Here is an 18624-nt window from a genome sequence, read left to right on the forward strand (position 1 = left end):
GACTTGGAAGTAAACAGATTTCTCCAAGGATTATGGGACTGGAGGCACTTCCGGAGATAGGGAGGAGGTGAGCCCAGGAGCGAGTGGAAAACAAGGAAGAGAATTTTAAAATCTAGACCATGGACCAAACTAGATCTATGAACACTGGGAGGTGGGGTGTTAGGGGAACAGAACTTGTTGCAAATTAAGACATGGCCAGCAGAATTTTAGATGATATGAAGTGCTATTGACAGTAGAATGTAGGAGGGTCCAATGGGTCTTGTGTAGGCCAGTTTGGTGGTGTGTTTGTACTTGTGTTTCTCTCTCTGTCTTCCCTCCCGGCCAAGCCTGACGAGACTGTCAGGCTCCAGGTTCCACTGGCTTCTCTCTGCTCAGCAACCACTTCACACAAACCCACCCCCAGTGATCACAAACAGTGAGTATGGGTGCAATACGTGACAAAACACCAGGTCGATGCAGCAAAGCTGAGGCCAGCTCACACCATCTACACACATTATTCTCTTAAACTGAAAGTAAAGGTCTCTCTACACTGTCCCCATCAAACAGTCCCAGGACAAGGATGGCACGGGGTTAGATACAGCATAAAGCTCCATCTACACTGTCCCCATCAAACAGTCCCAGGACAAGGACAGCAAGGGATTAGATACAGCATAAAGCTCCATCTACACTGTCCCCATCAAACAGTCCCGCGACAGGGACAGCACGGGGTTAGATACAGAGTAAAGCTCCCTCTACACTGTCCCCAGCAAACACTCTCAGGACAAGGACAACACGGGGTTAGATACAGAGTAAAGTTCCCTCTACACTGCCCCATCAAACACTTCCAGGACAGGGACAACACGGGGTTAGATACAGAGTAAAGCTTCCTCTACACTGCCCCATCAAATACTCCCAGGACAAGGACAGCACAGAGTTAGATACAGAGTAAAGCTCCATCTACACTGCCCCATCAAACACTCCCAGGACAGGGACAACACGGGGTTAGATACAGAGTAAAGCTTCCTCTACTCTTTTAAACAGAAAATGAATGTCTCTCTACTCTTTCAAATGGAAGTAAAGCTCCCTTGACACAGTCTCCATCAATCATTCCAGGATAGGGACAGCATAGGGTTAAATACAGAAAAACTGCCTCTACTCTTATAAACTGCAAATAAATGTTCCTTGACACTGTTCCAGGTAGGGGAGCCTTGGATGAGTACACCTTGCCCTAATGTAGATTTTTATTTTAAAATCAACTTGCTCAGGCATGTTATGACTCATCTCTGAAGCAAGGGGGAAACCCACACCTAAGCCTCCTGGCTCAGACGCAGGGCCATTACCACAGTAGCTCCATTAATTGATACATGAATGTGACACACCCTCTAGAGGGAATGGGATGTGAACCCAGGCCTCCTGGCCAAGAGGCAGGGATATTACCACAACTCTTCCTGCCCTGATGTATGGCTGCCACTATGAATTTTCCACCTTGATTGACATTAGTTGGGTCTCAATGGGTATCACACCTGCTTCTGGATCAGTCATATGTAGTTTACTCTGGTAACCTGAACATCACAATCCAGGTTAGCATTGTGGGAGGAAGCCCTGTCCTCAATATGAGATGATAAACTGAAGTTTCCCATTGTGGGTGGATGTGAAAATCAATCCTTCTGGGTAACAAAATGTTTATCAATCTTAGATTCATCCTGGTTGATTGATATGAGAGATTTTCGAACTTCTATCACTCTTTGTGTGTTAAATGTTCCCTAATTTCACGTTTGAAAGGTCTGGCTGTAATTTTTAGACTGTCCCCTAGTCCTTGCCCCATTCAGCTCCCCTCTCAGCCACTGAAAATCTGTTCACCATTTTATTTGGAAACATTTGATACAATCATTCCTTAACCTTCTCAGTTCTAAGCAAGATAATCCTATTATATATGTCTCTGATAGTATAAACAATACATATAAGTTATGCCAATACTGATACATATGAGTGTGTGTCGGTATGTATGTGTGAGTGTGTGTATGTCAGGGAGTGTGTTTGAGTATGTCTGAGTGTGTGTGTGTGTGTGAGTCTGTGTATGTGTATGTGTATGTGTGAGTATATGTGTGAGTGAGTGTATGTGTGTGTGTGTATTCCACACTCAATGAGAATGTTTAAGAGTATGTCAATTTTACTTATTAAATATTTACCATATTTTCCTATTTTACAGTATACAGAGGGGATGTGTGCAACCTGGCTAGACTCGCATTTATTACCCATCCCTAATCGAAGGCAATTAAGAGTTACTTACGTTGCTGTGGGTCTGGAGGCACATGTAGGCCAAACCGGGTAAGGATGGCAGATTTCCTTCCCTAAAGGAAATCAGTGAACAAGGTGGGGTTTCCAGCATGGTGGCTCAGTGGTTAGCACTGCTGCATCACAGCACCAGGGTCCCAGGTTCGATTCCAGCCTCGGGCGACTGTCTGTGTGTGGAGTTTGCACATTCTTCAGTGTCTGCGTGGGTTTCCTCTGGGTGCTCTGGTTTCTTTCCACAGTCACAAAGATGTGCAGGTCAGGTGAATTGGCCATGTAAAATTGTCCATAGTGTTTGGTGCATTAGTCAGAGGGAAAAACGGGTCTGGGTGGGTTGCTCTTCAGAGGGTTGGTGTGAACTTGTTGGGCCAAAGGGCCTGTTTCCACACTGTAGGCAATCTAATAGAGAAAACTGACAGAGATTATATGGTCCAATTACGCTAGCCTTTTCATTCTGAATCTTGCACGAAAACGGATTTCAAATTTCACCCTCTGCTTCGGTTGTATTTGAACCAGTTGTTAACGAAGGGTTTTTGACTAATACAAAAGCTGACGTTATGGATCGTACCAAATCCCCTTCAAATATATCAAGGAGATTAACCTTGATCTTAACTTTTATCTTATTTAAAAGCAAGTGTGAGGTACTGTGTTTCAGAACTAATTTGATTGGTGACATTACTCGGTTTTAAGCCAAACACACTTTACCCTTTCTCTACAGTTAAAATACAAACAAAAGAAAGAAGAATTGATATAACTTTGTTATGGACCAGACCAGACCCCCTCAAAATATTTTAAGAAGGTAGCCCACCCTAACTTTTCCTTATTTTAAAGGTAGATGTGAAGTGTATGTTCCAGATGTGATGTTACTGGTCAAACTACTTGACATTAAGGAAAACAAGTTATTTAAACATTGGAGTCAAAATACAATGAAAGAAAGAGGAATAACTTAGAATAACTTAACTGTATTGGAAAACTTAATAGACTAATAGATACAGTAAATATTACTAATTAACTGTTCCAATATAGTAACATCCCATAAACACATCCCTTGGCAAAAAGGAAAATTCAGATACAGATTCTTACATGCGGTTCTCCAATCCAGGAGGGAAAAAAAACATTGAGAAAATTCAGAGAGAGTTGCAGCCTGGAGACATTCACTGAAGCCAACAACCCTGCTGAGGCCCCAAAGGTTTCTAATGCTCCTGAGCGCTGATCACACCCATTTTAAAAAACCCAAGGCCTGCCAAGCTGTTCACTCAAGTGGGCTGAACTAGCCAGCTTGGCACCTCTGCCTTACAGGGCAAAAGTGAGGACTGCAGATGCTGGAAACCAGAGTTTAGATCAGAGTGGTGCTGGAAAAGCACAGCAGGTCAGGCAGCATCCACGAGAAGCAGATTCCTGATGAAGGGCTTTTGCCCAAAACGTCGATTTTCCTGCACCTCTGCCTTACAGCCTTACCACAAAATACTAGGACAAAATAACCTCTTGAAGCTACATCATCATCACAACTTTAACTCTATTGGAAACTTTAACAGAATAATCGATTATTTAATGACTAAACAGCATTGTTCCAATATAAAGCAGCCCATAAACACACCCTTAACAAAGGCAAATACAGTAAAATAGATGGTCTGACCACGCAGTGTTTCCGCAGTACAGGAGGAAAGAACATCAAGGGAAACTTCTGGCAGAGACAGGGGACTCAAGGGTTTTATTGTAGCAGGAGAGGTGTAGGGCAGCTTCAAAACCCCAACAGCTGCTGAAAGCTAAAACTAACACTCTGGTCTGTGGGACTTGATGCCACCCATTCAAGCTGCTTCTATTGTTCCAACTTTAAAAAACACCCAAGGCCTCACAAGCTGTTTACTTTATCACCTTGGAATAGAAAGCTCAACATATCTGTTTTAAAACCTCACTTAAAAAAAACAGGACATCCCTTAAAGCCATAGTATTGTCACCCTGAAAATGCTGAAGAAACTCAGATTTTCTGGAGAAGTGTCTTTGAACTTGAAAATGAATTCTGTTTCTGTCCACATAGATGCTGTCAGACCTGCTGAATTTCCTCCAGCACTTCCTGTTCTGATTTTAGATCTCAGCTGTTGTGTTTTTAAGGACCAGAGGAGGAACATTACACTACACTAGTACCTATGCCTGTGAATGTGTAAAAGTCAGTGTCCACAGGTCTTTCTGTGAGTGTGTGAATGCCCGAGTGTTGGTATGAGTGCTTGTAGGGAGGTGAAGACAGGCTTATGTTTGGCTATGAAGCCTCCCAATCAATCATAGTTTTTCATACACTCTGTGAAGGACGGATTTGACTCTGGATGTGACCCACATTTGCTTAAACGAGAGAGAGTCTGCTGGAAAGGAAGGGGAGAAAGTACTGAGAATCTCAGTTTCCCCTTCCCCTCAGATGTTTATAGCAGTGCTACTCACTGTGTGAGGCTGTAAGTCCTGCTCTGGTTTGAGTTAAAATTCTGGCTGGTTGCCACTCTCACGACAGCATTGAGGAGCTCTAGGAATGTTTGCGGTTGAGCTCTTAGATTGTGTTTATGAGAAGGAAATAAGGCTCCCATGCTGTTGCGCAGAAGGGAATCAGATGCCAAGCAATCTTCTGTTCAAAACAAGGAGGTGGGTGGGGAAGAATTGGTCTTAAAGCGATAGGCCCTCATTGAACAAATTTACTCCTCTCCTCCTGGAGTCTCTGAACCTTACAGGGATACAACTTGAAGCACAGTCCTCAGTGTCTCTCCCAGTGGCTGTTGCTTATGTATGAGCAAGGAAGAAGAGGGAAGGGAAGGAAGGACAAAAAGAATGGAAGAAACAAAAGAAAACAAGGAGAAAAGAAAGAATAAAGGAAAGGAAGGATAAAGGAAGGAAGAAAAAAGAGGACGGAAAGAAAGAAGGAAGAGAAAGAAACAGGAAGAAAAAAAAACAGGAAAAGAAAGAAAGAAAAAAGGAAGGAAAGAAGGAAGGAAGGAAGGAAAGAATGAAGGGGAAAGGTAGGAGAAAAGGAAGGAAGAAAAGGAAATAGATGAAAGGAATTATTTATGTGGCACCTTTCACAATGAATGAATGTCTCAGTGCCCTTCACAGGCATTTAAATATTTCAAAGTGCCATCGCTGTTATAATGCAGGAAACACAAGAGCCAATCTATCCACAGGAAGTTCCCATAAACCGCAACAGGATGATCACTAGAAAAATCAGTTTTTATGACATTGGTTGACGGATAAGAATTGGCCAGAATACCTTGAGGTTAACCGTCCTGTTATTCTTCAAAATAGCACTGTGGGATCATTGACATTGATCTGACAGTATAACCAAACTGACCTGCCCTCAGCCAGTTTCCACACCCAACATCAAATGGATGGAGTCGGTGCATAGCAATGGGGAACTGGCTGGCTTTGGCCTTTCCCCAAGTTCAGAAATGGAGCTGGGGCTGATGAGAACAACCTCATGGCACCCACAAGCAGCAAAGAGGTAAAGGCCAGATACCCTTTTCAAAGACATTGGAAGGATATATAGTGGCCTGGACACTGGACAGGACTGAAAACGTTTAGTTAGGGGAGATCCTGAGTCATCATGGACAGGGGACTGGTGCATGGTTAGTATCTGCGATTCGCAAACAGAATCTTGAATTCTCACTTCTCAAAATGAAGTGGTCTGGCTCCTGCAGCGGTTAGGTATTTGTGGGGTGAGGTTGGGAGGTCATATTCACCAGCCGTGAATTCTCCTTCACTTTGATTGGTGCTGAACAGCAATAACTTGCCTTCGATATGGTAAACATGGCCAAGTGTTTGACAGGAATGATATTAGTCAAAATGTGGGATGAATCTCCTGAGGAAGTGGTGGATGTGGTTACAGCGTTTAAAAGACATTTGGATAAGTACACGTATAAGAAATGTTTGGAGGGATATGGACCAAGAGCAGGCAGGAAGGACTAGTTTAGTTTGGGATTATGGTCGGCATGGACTAGTTGGACCGAAGGGTCTGTTTCTGCGCTGTATGACTCTATCACTCCATAAAAACCACATGATGTGTTGGGGGAGGAGACTGAAAGCTTGGCCGAAGGGGTGTAAGACGGTAAGATGTCAGAACAGACACAGGCCATTCAGCCCATCAAATCTGCTCTGCCATTCAATGAGAACTGATAATCCTTAACTCCACTCTCCTGCATTTTCCCCATAACCTTTGATACCCTCCCTGATTAAAAATTGATTTCCTCACTGATCTGTCTATCTCACCCTTGAACATTAACAGCCCAGCCTCAACAGCCCTTGATGGTCAAGACTTCCATTGGTTCACAGGTTCAAAAGAGCACTTTGAAAAATGACTGCGGGGTAAGGAGTTTTAAGGTGGGAATTCCGGAGTTAGGGTGTGGCTACCTGGGGCAGAGGTCACCTCATGCTGGGCTGAAGAAAATTGGGGTGATACACAAGCCAGAGACGGGGGAATTCAGGAAGACAGTCTCACGACAACCGACAGGAATGTTTGCAAAGAGAACAAAGTCGCACACCACTGCTTTAAGTGAATGGGGAAGGGACAAAAGGGCATTTGGTTCAGTGAAGCCAAGAGCATTGTGATTGAAATCATCTGGTTGTCTGCAATAAGCCCGGTCAGGTGAGAGGAAATATAGACTGAGAGCGAGCAGCTCCTCACTGACTCTGCAGTAATTACCTAATTGGACACAAATGTGATCGGCAGCCTGTGTGGCACTAATGGCTGGTGCAGGGAGCAAAGGTCACCGCTAACTGGCTTACATCAAGCAAACCCTGCATCTTTATCAACGCTCAGCCTTGTTGAAAACACAACCCTCGCTCTCAGCGCCCACATTTGAAACCCTGTGTTGTTCTCTCAGATTTTCTTTAGAGGAAATCTTTACCTTCCAGCTCAACCCCCTTGCTTTCAGCCAGGATTGCTACAAATAACCACCTCGCATTTGTATAGCACCTCTTGTGTAATAAAACTCCCTGAAGTGGAGTGTGATCAGGAAAAATTTGATCCTGAGCTACATATTAGGGCAGACGGGGTAGGTTCTTAAAGAATCTTTAATATTTATTATTTCGTGGAATATGATTTTTATGGCAATGCCAGAATATATTCCTAATTACCCTTTAATTGTCCACAAGGGGTAGTGTCACCCACAATGCTGTTAGGGAGGGAGTTCCAGGACTCTGACCCAGTGATGCTGAAGGAATGACAGTACGTTTCCAGGTCAGGAACATGAGTGGCTTGGGAAGGGATCTTGCTAGTGATAGTGTGCCCGTGTATCTGCTTCCCTTGTCCTTCCAGATGGTAGAGGTCATGGGTTTGAAAGGTGTTGTCTAAGGGGCCTTGGAGAGTTGTTGCAGTTCATCTTGTAGATGGTAAAGACTGCTGCTACTGAATGGAGGGAGTGAATACTGAGGTTGGTTAATGGGGTTTCAGTCAAGTGGGCTGCTTTGTCTTGGATGGAGTCAAGCTTCTTGAGTGTTGTTGGAGCTGTGCTCATCCAGGGCAAGTGGGGAGTATTCCCTCACACTCCTGACTTGTGCCTTGTAGATGGTGGACTGGCCTCGGAGAGTCCGGAGATGAGTTACACGCCACTGAATTCCCAATATCTGAGTTGATCTTGGAGCTACAGTACGGCCAATTTTATCCAAATGGATTAGATAATGGTAACAGAGTTGAATGTTAAGGAGATGGTTAAAACTTGGAGATCGAACTGAGGTATATATAAGATGCTAAACAGGATTGACCAAGTGGATGTGGAGAGGATGTTTCCTCATAGAGTCATAGAGATGTACACCACAAAAACAGACACTTCAGTCCAACTTGTCCATGATGACCAGATGTTCTAAATTAATCTATTTGCCAGCACTTGGCCCATATCCCTCTAAACCCTTCCTATTCATATACCCATCCAGATGCCTTTTGAATGTTGTAATTGTACCAGCCTCCATCAATTCCTCTGGCAGCACATTCCATACACGCACCACCCTCTGCGTGAAAAAGTTGCCCCTTAGGTCTCTTTTAAATGTTTCCCCTTTTACCTTAAACCTCTGCCCTCTAGTTTTGGACTCCCCCACCCTTGGCTACTCATCCTGTTAAACAATGGCACCACATTAGCCAACCTCCAGTCTTCTGGTACCTCACCCATGGCTACAGATGCTACCTCAGCAAAGTGCCCAGCAATCACTTCCCTAGCTTCCCACAAAGTTCCAAGGACAATCATGCGTAACAATCTAGAATAAGAGATCACAATTTTTTGGATAAGGGAAAGGGGATTTTAAACAGAGATGACAAGAAATTACTTCTCTCAAAGTGTTGTGAATCTGTGGAATTCTCTGCCCGGGAATGCGGGGAACAAATTGAATACATTTAAGGAGAAGGTAGACAGATTTTTTTCATTCGTAATGGTTTGAAGGATGATGGACAGCAGGCCAGAAATGGACTTGAGACGAAGATGAAATCAGTCTTGATGCTATTAAATAGCAGAAGCAAGCTTGAAGGGCTGAATTAGATTCCCTACAGTGTTGGACTTCCCAACAAGTCCACACCAATCCCCTCCGAAGTGATCCATTGTGGAACGTCTCAAATCGGGAACTAGATGATACATGTAAACCTCCCTCTCAGTACAAGAGGAGACATTCAGCCCATTGAGTCTGCACTGACTCTCTATCTACCTAGCACCACTCTGATACTGCCCTGGAGAAGTTCTGCCTTCAGAGAGTGAGCAGGGTATCCTTGAACCCGGAGTGCACTTGGCCACGCAGAAACGTCAAGCAGAGTGCTTTTTCTGGAATCTTGAGTTGGGCACATGAAGACATGGCCCCCTCCCCCAACTCCACAGTGAAACTGACTGAATATGGGCAATTCTTCAATGTGGGAGATGTCAGCCTGAACAAGAACAATGTAGGTAGATTAGATTAGATTACTTACAGTGTGGAAACAGGCCCTTCGGCCCAACAAGTCCACACCGACCCGCCGAAGTGCAACCCACCCATACCCCCACATTTACCCCTTTTAACCTAACACTATGGGCAATTTAGCATGGCCAATTCACCTGACCTGCACATCTTTGGACTGTGGGAGGAAACCGGAGCACCCGGAGGAAACCCACGCAGACACGGGGAGAATGTGCAAACTCCACACAGTCAGTCGCCTGAGTCGAGAATTGAACCCGGGTCTCTGGCGCTGTGAGGCAACAGTGCTAACCACTGTGCCACTGTGCTGCCTAAAGGTAGTGGCAATGGATTTGCAGGATCCTGTAAAGATAGTGCTGGTGGTACCCTGTCCAGAAATTTGAGGTGCTCTCTGTACATAGCCCACATCTATAGCCATATGGGAGGGTGTGTATCACTGTTGCACTGTGGACCATGAGATTTCAGATCCCCAAATTAACAAAAACTCTCTTCCCCTGGTGGCTGGCACAATGAAGGCAATGCAAACCTCATTGGGCAGTTTGGTAAAGGACCTTTGTCTTATGAGTGTTTAGTGTAAGGCCCATAATTCAACATAACCAAAGAATGGAGCATTTTCACTTCAGCCCAACCCTTGAGACTGCATTAAAATCTGACTTTGGTCTCTCTCTTTTGCTGCCCCGCATTCCCAATAGGTGCTATGCCCCAGAACCGCATCAAAGTGACTTGCCCAGGTTTGGGTGATGCTGTTGAGTCCTTGCTTGAAGTCCTCATGCTTTCCAGCAGGGGTCTCAGTAGGTTTTCCTTTCTAGGTCCAGCACAATTGAACAGACGAACTGAAGCCCTTTCTACTGAAGTACGATAACCAATGGTATCCAGCTATGTGCTGCTATCGAGACTCCATTGGTTGTCATTCTTCAGTGGGGAATGCATTTGGGAATGAACTTTAGTCCTCTCCCCACTTCAGAGCAGCTAATACAAAGGCAAAATATTGTGAATGCTGGAAATCTGAAATATAAATGGGAATGTAAATTTAGGATACTCCATATGGTAACATATGGAATACAAGTTCAAGCCATCTTTCCTTCTCCCGCAGACGACAAAGGTTGGAGGGCCTCCCTGCGATAGGAAAGACGTTGTTAAACTTGAAAGAGTGCAGAAAAGATTTACAAGGATGTTGCCAGGGTTGGAGGGTTTGAGCTATGGGGAGATGCTGAATAGGCTGGGGCATCTCTGGAGCATTGTAGGCTGAGGGGTGATTTTATAGAGGTTTATAAAATCATGAGGGGCATGGATAGGTTGAATAGCCAAAACTAGAGGGCAGAGGTTTAAGGCGAGAGGGGAAAAAAATTGAAAGAGACCCAAGGGGCAACCTTTTCACACAGAGGGTGGTACATGTAAGGAATGAGCTGCCAGATGAAGTGGTGGAGGCTAGTACAATTACAATGCTTAAAAGACATCTAGGTGGGTACTTGAATAGGAAGGGTTTAGAGGAATATGGCGAAAGTGGTTACTGCAGATATTGGAGTTTAGAGTCAAGATTGGAGTGGTGCTGGAAAAGCACAGCAGGTCAGGCAGCATCCGAGGAGCAGGAAAATTGGCATTTCGGGCAAAAGCCCTTCATCAGGAATGAGGCTGGAGAGATAAATAGGAGGGGGGTTGGGCTGGGCAGAAGGTAGCTGAGAGTGCTTAGAGGAATATGGGCCTAATGCTGGCAAATGGGACTAGATTAAATTAGGACATTTGGTCAGCACAGATGAGTTGGACCAAAGGTATCTGTTTCCCATGCTGTACAATCTATAACCTGCATTTATATAGGCTTGGGTGTGCACAACAGTTTACAACACTGACAGACCTCATTGGCTATAACGCAAGAAACATGGCATTCAGCTGACACTGAATCACAGAATTGTTACAGTGCAGGAGGCCATTTGGCCCATCGTACTGCTACCTCGTGCCATCCTCCTGCCTTTTCCCCATATACCAACACATCATATCTATCCAAATCATCATCCAAGGCTTTCTTGAATTTCTCAATTGAACCTGCCACCATCACACTTCAAGGTAGTACATTCCATACCCAAATAACCCACTGTGTGAAAATGTTTTCTCCCCACATCTTTGTTTGCTGGTTACTGTAAACACATAGCAAACTCTCACAACAGCAATGGAGTAGTCACATTGATGCCAGTGGATCATAGGTCAGCTCTCTCGTTAGGGAGAGACAACTGGTGGCAAGTTTAACCGGAGGGTCACCATACGTCAGGTGAGGGGCAAAGTTGTGAAAGTGGGACTTTTGTGGTAACCTCAGGTTGTGCAGGAATTGAATGTGCGCTGTTGGTGTCACGCTGCATCCCAAACCAGCCATCTGAGTTAATGTGAACGATGGATTAGCCTCTCTATGTTGCTGCACTGGGTGTGCCAGCCGAGATTATATGCTCAGCTCTCTGGCATGAGACTTGAACTTACAACCTTCTGGTCCAGAGGCTGAAAGAACAATCTGTGCCAGCTAGAGGATGAGTGCCAGTTTTCTCAACAAGTGCCATATAAAATTTCTTTGCCATTTTCACCAGCAGAGACGCCTTCAATTAATCATTAGAAAGACAGAGCCTCTGATAGGTCTCCTGCAGCACTTCTATGTTCAGGTCTCTAGAGTTGGATATAAACCCCTGTGAGCAAGTGCTCAAGAGATTTTTTTTCTAAGGTGATACACTGGCTCAGTGGTTAGCACTGCTGCCTCACAGCACCAGGGATCTGGATGCAATTCTAGCCTTGGGTGGTCATGCAAACTCCAAACAGACATTCTGCCCGTGTCTGCGTAGGGTTCCTCTGGGGGGTCTGATATCCTCCCATAGTTCAAAGTTGTGCAGGTTAGGTGGATTGGCCGTGCTAAATTGCTCTGTAGCATCCAGGGATGTGCAGTCGAGGTGGATTAGTCAGGGGAAATGCAAGGTTACTGGGAAAGAGTGGGGGGGCTAGCTCTGGGTGGGATGCTCTTCAGAGGGTTGGTGCAGACTCAATGGGCAGAATGGTCTCTTTCCACACTGTAGGGATTCACTGAACCTACAACACAGCTGAACCAAGATGCATGAAGCCATGTTGAAAACGGGTGTTATTTATAACGAATGCTTGTCTGGTCCACCTCCTGATCAAATAGCTTCTGTGAGCTCACACAACAACTAAGAATCATTGACACTTACTGGTTGAGTGGAGTTGTGCAATCAAAGCAGCTGCTTTGCAGTTAGGGGACCTGGTTTCCATGGTGATAACAGATTGCAGCAGTGTGCCTCTTGCTGAGAAGCTACCAGCACTGTCAGTAATATTAATGTCTTTGGAAAATGCATCGCTGTGGGGGGTGAAGGTGGTATGGTGGGTGGGAGATTTTACACAGAAGAAAAGGCTGAATTCTGCCAAAAATAAACCTAGAAATTCACTTCTGGTTTCTGTTATAGCTCAAAGTGAACAGGAAGGGTTTGGAGGGACGTGGGCCAAATGCTGGCAAATGGCACTAAGTTAATTTTGGATATCTGGACGGTATGGATGTGTTGGACCAAAGAGCACTATCTCGCTCTTTTGAGTATAGCAGGGACAATAGAACTGCTGATGACAGTGCTGATGGGTTAGTAATCTGAAGCAGCACGATCCATTTCAATCATAGCATAATTTTTTTTAAAAACTGCATTTGGTTTTCTTTTTTAACTTCATCCAAAATTGCAAACCCACCTTTCTCATCTCCTCTTCTCCAATTCCCGGGTTCTGGTAGGTTTTGAGGTCAGTTTGGACTAGAACCGACAGCCATGTTCATCCAGTGTGGACCCAGGTCATCAACAAACTGCTGGGACCTTCATAGTTCAGCCTGTTTATAAATTGGCCACACCAACTCTAGGACCGTATGGCTTAGACCAAAGATTACACAGGACCTACATGCTCAAGTGAATATGGAGACTTGGGTTGCCAGACCTGCTTAAACTCTTTCTTGTACATTTCTAAGTTTGGTTTTGTTCCCCCTGTACCCAGTTTTAGGCTGGAGAGTACACGCTCTCTAAGGATAAATATTTTTATTATTATTCATTAAAGGGATTAGGACATCATTGACCAGGGCAGTATTTATTGCCCATTCTTAACTGTCCAGTAAAAAACTTGTACACAGGTGCTGAACAGCTTCAGTCCTCATAGAATCTCTATCCATACATCATTTTGCTGTTGTAACTGAAAAACTGTATGCGAACCTTGTCTGATTAGAGCAGGTAGGCTTCTTCCCTGCCCCTCAATCCACCCTGTGTTGCTTAGGAATAGACTGGAGACTGAGAGAGGCAGTGGGAGACGAACATAGGGGAGAAAGGAATATCTGGACTAAATGAGAGAAAGAAACAAACTTGTTTTCATCCATTATATCAAATTGTTTACGTTGAGCAACAAGCATGACGACAAAGCTGCTGTTTAATATCTTATTTGAAAGACAATCGCTCCAAATATGCTCCTGGTTAAGCAACCCCTCTGTTTTAATTACCTTCAATTACTAATCCTGCCATGGCCACACACTATTACCAAATCTGTCATCTTCTCCAGTGGTGAAATGCTCTTGACATATCTGTGCTCATGTAATCAGAGTATTCCTGCTTGGTGGCTCTACCTTCAGCTCCCCAAGTTGAATTCCGCTTTAAACCTACCTGCCTTTGTCCCCTTAGTCTGACAGAGCTTTTGAGTGTCTGCTTTAATACCTCCTTAGATAGCTCAATGTCAAGTTTTTGTTTTATGATGCTCCAGTGAGTAATCTTCAAAGTTTTTATTATGTTAAAGATACTGTATGAATAAAAATTGTGTTGAATTACACTGGGAGTGCCAGCATTGATGACATGTTTGAGACTCTTCGCAGGTAGGACGATTTGTGTCCCAACCTTTGTCCATCTGCCAGTTTATGGAAACACAGAAGAATAATTTCTAACATTTATTGCAACAGAATGTTGCTTCAACATAGCAGCTTAAATCTATCGACAGTTCCAAAATGCTGTCTCACTAAGTGAAACTAAGATTTTAAACATTGTTATCAGGATACAAACATTAAAGCTTTTAGGGCCTGCACTCATCAGAATTAGGACACGTTAAAAAAAACACTTTTATACAGCATGGGAAAGGGTGCTGACTGGTTGGGTCATTACTGACATGGAAACACAGTAAGAACAGTTCAGTCAATCTTAATTCTCAGGCTAAGCAGGTAAATTCTGATTCGGCAGGATGTTGCCATGGAGATACAGCAGCGATTGACCATCTCCATTTTTTTTTCAAAATAAATGGTACAGCGATAAGATGTTGGTGAGACCACTTTTGGAATACTGTGTTCAATTCTGGCTTCCCTGCTGTAGGAAAGATGTTGAGAAACTTGAAAGGGTTCAGAAAAGATTCACACAGATGTTGCCAGGGTTGGAGGGTTTGAACTATAGGGAGAGGCTGAATTGGCTGAAGCTGTTTTCCCTGGAACATAGGAAGCTGAGGAGCGACCTTATGGAAGTTTATAAAATCACGAGGGGCATGCATAGGGTGAATAGTCAGAGTCTTTTCCCCAGGGCAGGGGAGTCCAAAACTAGAGGGATTTGGTTTAAGGTGAGGGGGAAAACTTTAAAAGGGACCGAAGGGCTACTTTTTCACGCAGAGGGTGGTGTGTGTATGGAATGAACTGCCAGAGAAAGTGGTGGAGGCAGGTGCAATTACATTTAAAAGACATCCAGATAGGTACACAAATAGGAAGGATTTAGAGGGATTAGTCCAAATGCTAGCTAATGGGACTAGATTAATTTAGGATATCTAGTCGGCTTGGACGAGTTGGACTGAAGCATCTGTTTCTGTCCTGTACAGTTCTATGATTCTACGTGTTTACAGATTCCCATGTGTTTATTTATATGGCAAATGCATCACACACTTCAAGTCCAAGTGACCTTAAATTGGTTCACACGTAACTTTTAAAACAGTCCAAATTATTTAATAAATGATTTCCAATGGCAGAAATGCATCTGATGGTGGATACACTTGAGAGTCTTGCAGTGACGGGCTGGTTCATTACGATCAGCAGGCTGCTGCTATGAATGGTCAACAGGACGTGTTGTTGATACAATTCTCCAGTCATAGGGACATATTGTCGACATACCTAGCCCCACACTGCTGAAACTCAGACATTACTCACTAATGTGGTCAGAAAAACCTTTGAATTAGTTTCAGCATTGGAAGATTTACTATGTGGCAGCAGTGTGAGACAGATCTGTTGTTCAAACGTTTGTCATTTCTCCCCCTCCCAGGGTATTCAGAGGTAGATTGGGCATCATTCAGGAACCAAAGCTGTGGATATAGATTTTTGTGATTTACAATACATGATGATTTGGCCAGGGTTTCTGTTATCATGCACGATCGTTTTGATATGCCTTCTCTCAGCACCAAGTTTATGTGGTAAAGAAATGGCTTGGACCCTATTCATACTGTTGTCAATTGATTGATCTTGTAGCTTGTGGGATTGTAGGAAAAACCAACATATATGTACTGACCAGTACACATACCCTTTGTAGATGGTTGTTGAAAACAGATTTTTTCATACGCACATACTTTATTCAAACACGAGCCATAAAAAGAGGGTGAGGCAAATGTCTTATCTCAAACAAAATGCCATCTAGAGAGCATTTTGCTTTAACCCAACCACAGACCTATAACTCTGCAACAGTACAAAGTGAACAGTGATTAGTCACCCTGGATGTTCAGTCAGCATTTACATTTATTCTTTCAGTCAGGTAATTTTGACTGGTGGCTTTCCAGAGCTTTGGATAGTTATAAATCCAGACGTTTTGTCATTAAGTAACAGTTACACAGAACAAGGTCGCAGCCGGCAGTGCCACCAATCGGTCAGTGACTTGGTCAATGGAACAAAATTAAATGTTTCTACAACATTTTCTGCTCATTTCTGCAGACAGTTCAATTACTAGCATCAATTACCACAAATTCTATGTCTTATTTGGAACAAAATGATAAAAAAATCAAAGAAAATACTGTTCTCTGTAAACTACAAACACAGGTTACTGAATTCTGGTTATTTGACTGGTGAATTTCCTGATAGCTTCCATCAAGCCTTCCTGGTGGAGGGATAATGGCCCCCAATGCAATCTGTGGGAATCTCAATTTCATAAAGTCCTGAATTGTTAATGCCAGATCATTCCCTCTTCCTCTGTATGAACGAAATGTTACATTATGATCTCTGGGTGCAAGGAGCATTAGAAAATGCATGATACACATGGAATAGAGCTCTATTATTTAGCTCCAACAAACCTAATCAAAACAATGCTCCCACTCAGAGTGCTTGGTGTAAGTTTAAATGGGCAAAAACCCAAAGTAACAATGATCCTGAGGCCAAATGACTCGGCTTCTTTAAAACTGAACTGGAGGCAGTAAATTGACAGAGCTGTTCATAAATTAAGGTGACAAGAATACACTGGTTTTGCTGTATTAATCATATCCAGCATGCTGTCACTCATATACTATATCAAAGGACAAAATGTGTTAAAAAGCATTTCTTGCACAATAATCTTTCAAATTTGGACCCGCCACTAATATTTCTGATGTGACTGTACATTGCTCTTTGCAGGAACAGCAAAATACACACCTAGGACTATGGACAGAATCTGAAAATTTCATTTGCTCACTACTGCGTTCATCTGAAATTCTATTGACAACACTGACACAGCCTGCACAAATTTCCACTGCTAAAAGCTCAGGCTTGTGTTCAGATTACATTAATGGTCCCACAGTGTGCTTGCACTTTTCCTCCCTCTCTGAACAAAGTCCAACTGACCTACTGCAAAACAACTATTTGCCTAATGCTAGGGCTAATTTGACAGTGCAGCCTCCAAAATTTAGAATTTTGTGTGGATACCAATGAATCAACAGCCAGATAACCAGAGGCACGGGATCCCCTTACAATCAGATTAACTCATGACAGAGATGCTGAAGCATTACATAATATTTCAGTGGGGTTTGACAGGGGTTAAATGGTCATTCTCCTGTAGCAATTGGGTTAACATTCACTGTTCCCTGTATGTTTCATTCACCTCTTTTCACTCGCTCCAACACACACACATACATACATGCACACCAATGGAACACGAAGGGAGAGAGTTGCTGTTTAAATGTTCTTTCAGTTTTCGATCAAAACTTTCACTCCAAGGACTGCAGCATGAGGAGCTGTTTTAGCACCTTTGTCTGGCTCGTTTCCCTGATCTCGCCTGCAAGGAACATCTCATCCACCACTGTATATACCTGCAAACATGAGGAAAAGGTACTAGGTGCATTATTCCATAGAAATCCAGAAATATTCATATCACTAGCACACATTCCATCATCTGTCACTGGGTACTGCCATTGCTATTAAAATTAATAAATCAAAATGTCATTGTGCACCTCTCGGTTTATTCACTGGCTGATCATTGACTTGTCATGTATAATCAGCTCTTTATATCAATCTTTGGATTCACAGATTCAAACAAATCCATGACAGAATCTGTGCTCTTCACAAATCTCCTCCCACTTGTCTTTATCTAAACCCATCAACATGACCCTCATTCCTTCCTTTTGGCGCGCTTATCCAGTCTCCCCTCAAATACGTATCTTCTCAACAATATTTTGATTTGATCCAAATTATTACTCACATGAACCTAGGCACACAGAAAAGTTTTGTTTTGGATGCATGCCATACAGTAATAGAACAGAGCGAGGAATACAATGTTACGGCTGCAGAGAAGGTGTGAGATCAATATTTAAACTTAAAAGTTGAGAGGTCCATTCAGAAGTCTGATAACAGCAGGGAAGAAGCTGTTCTTGAATCTGTGGTAGAGAGTTCCATATTGTAATCATTTCCGGGAGAAGTGGTTTCTCCAGAATTCCCTATTAAATCTATTAGTGACCATCTTTTTATGGCACACAGTTCTAGTCTTTGCCACAAGTAGAAATGTCTTGTCTATGTCTCCGGTCTCTATGTATTGTGATCAATTTTATTCTTTCAGCATATAGATATACTGAAGCAAACGTATTTCTGTATTCTGACTTCTGTCCTAACATCAGCTCACTAAAGCATGGATCAGCTAACCTGGGATCTTTGTGCTGCAGATGATTTAAAATCATACATAGGTTTCTAAAAAACATTTGTTCTTGGGATATGAACATGGTTGGAAAGGTAAGCATTTATTGATATTGCCTAATTGCCCTTGCGAAACCAGGTGCGATTAGTTAAAAATCACACGACACCAGGTTATAGTTCAACAGGTTTATTTGGAAGCAGTAGCTTTCGGAGCACTGCTCCTTCATCCCCATAATCACCTGATGAAGGAGCAGCGCTCCGAAAGCTAATGCTTCCAAATAAACCTGTTGGACTATAACCTGGTGTTGCCCACTTTTTAAACTTTGTACACCCCAGTCCAACAC

The 18624-nt window shown here is 43.3% G+C and overlaps 1 protein-coding gene across 1 annotated transcript in view; it reads right to left on the reverse strand.

The window, feature by feature from the left end:
• Window positions 1–15910: 15910 nt before the first annotated feature.
• The window catches only part of ap2s1 (adaptor related protein complex 2 subunit sigma 1), a 44040-nt gene continuing 41326 nt past the window's right edge, over window positions 15911–18624 (reverse strand). Inside the window, exon 5 of the mRNA XM_043680881.2 lies at window positions 15911–17463. Within this exon, the coding sequence (XP_043536816.1) occupies window positions 17362–17463 (102 nt within the window). The 3' untranslated portion in view covers window positions 15911–17361. The remainder of the gene's footprint in view (window positions 17464–18624) is intronic.

The sequence above is a fragment of the Chiloscyllium plagiosum genome, unplaced genomic scaffold, assembly GCF_037043375.1.
Source record: "Chiloscyllium plagiosum isolate Xiang-an unplaced genomic scaffold, Cpla_swu_hap1 HiC_scaffold_47, whole genome shotgun sequence".
In the NCBI taxonomy this organism is placed as follows: domain Eukaryota; kingdom Metazoa; phylum Chordata; class Chondrichthyes; order Orectolobiformes; family Hemiscylliidae; genus Chiloscyllium; species Chiloscyllium plagiosum.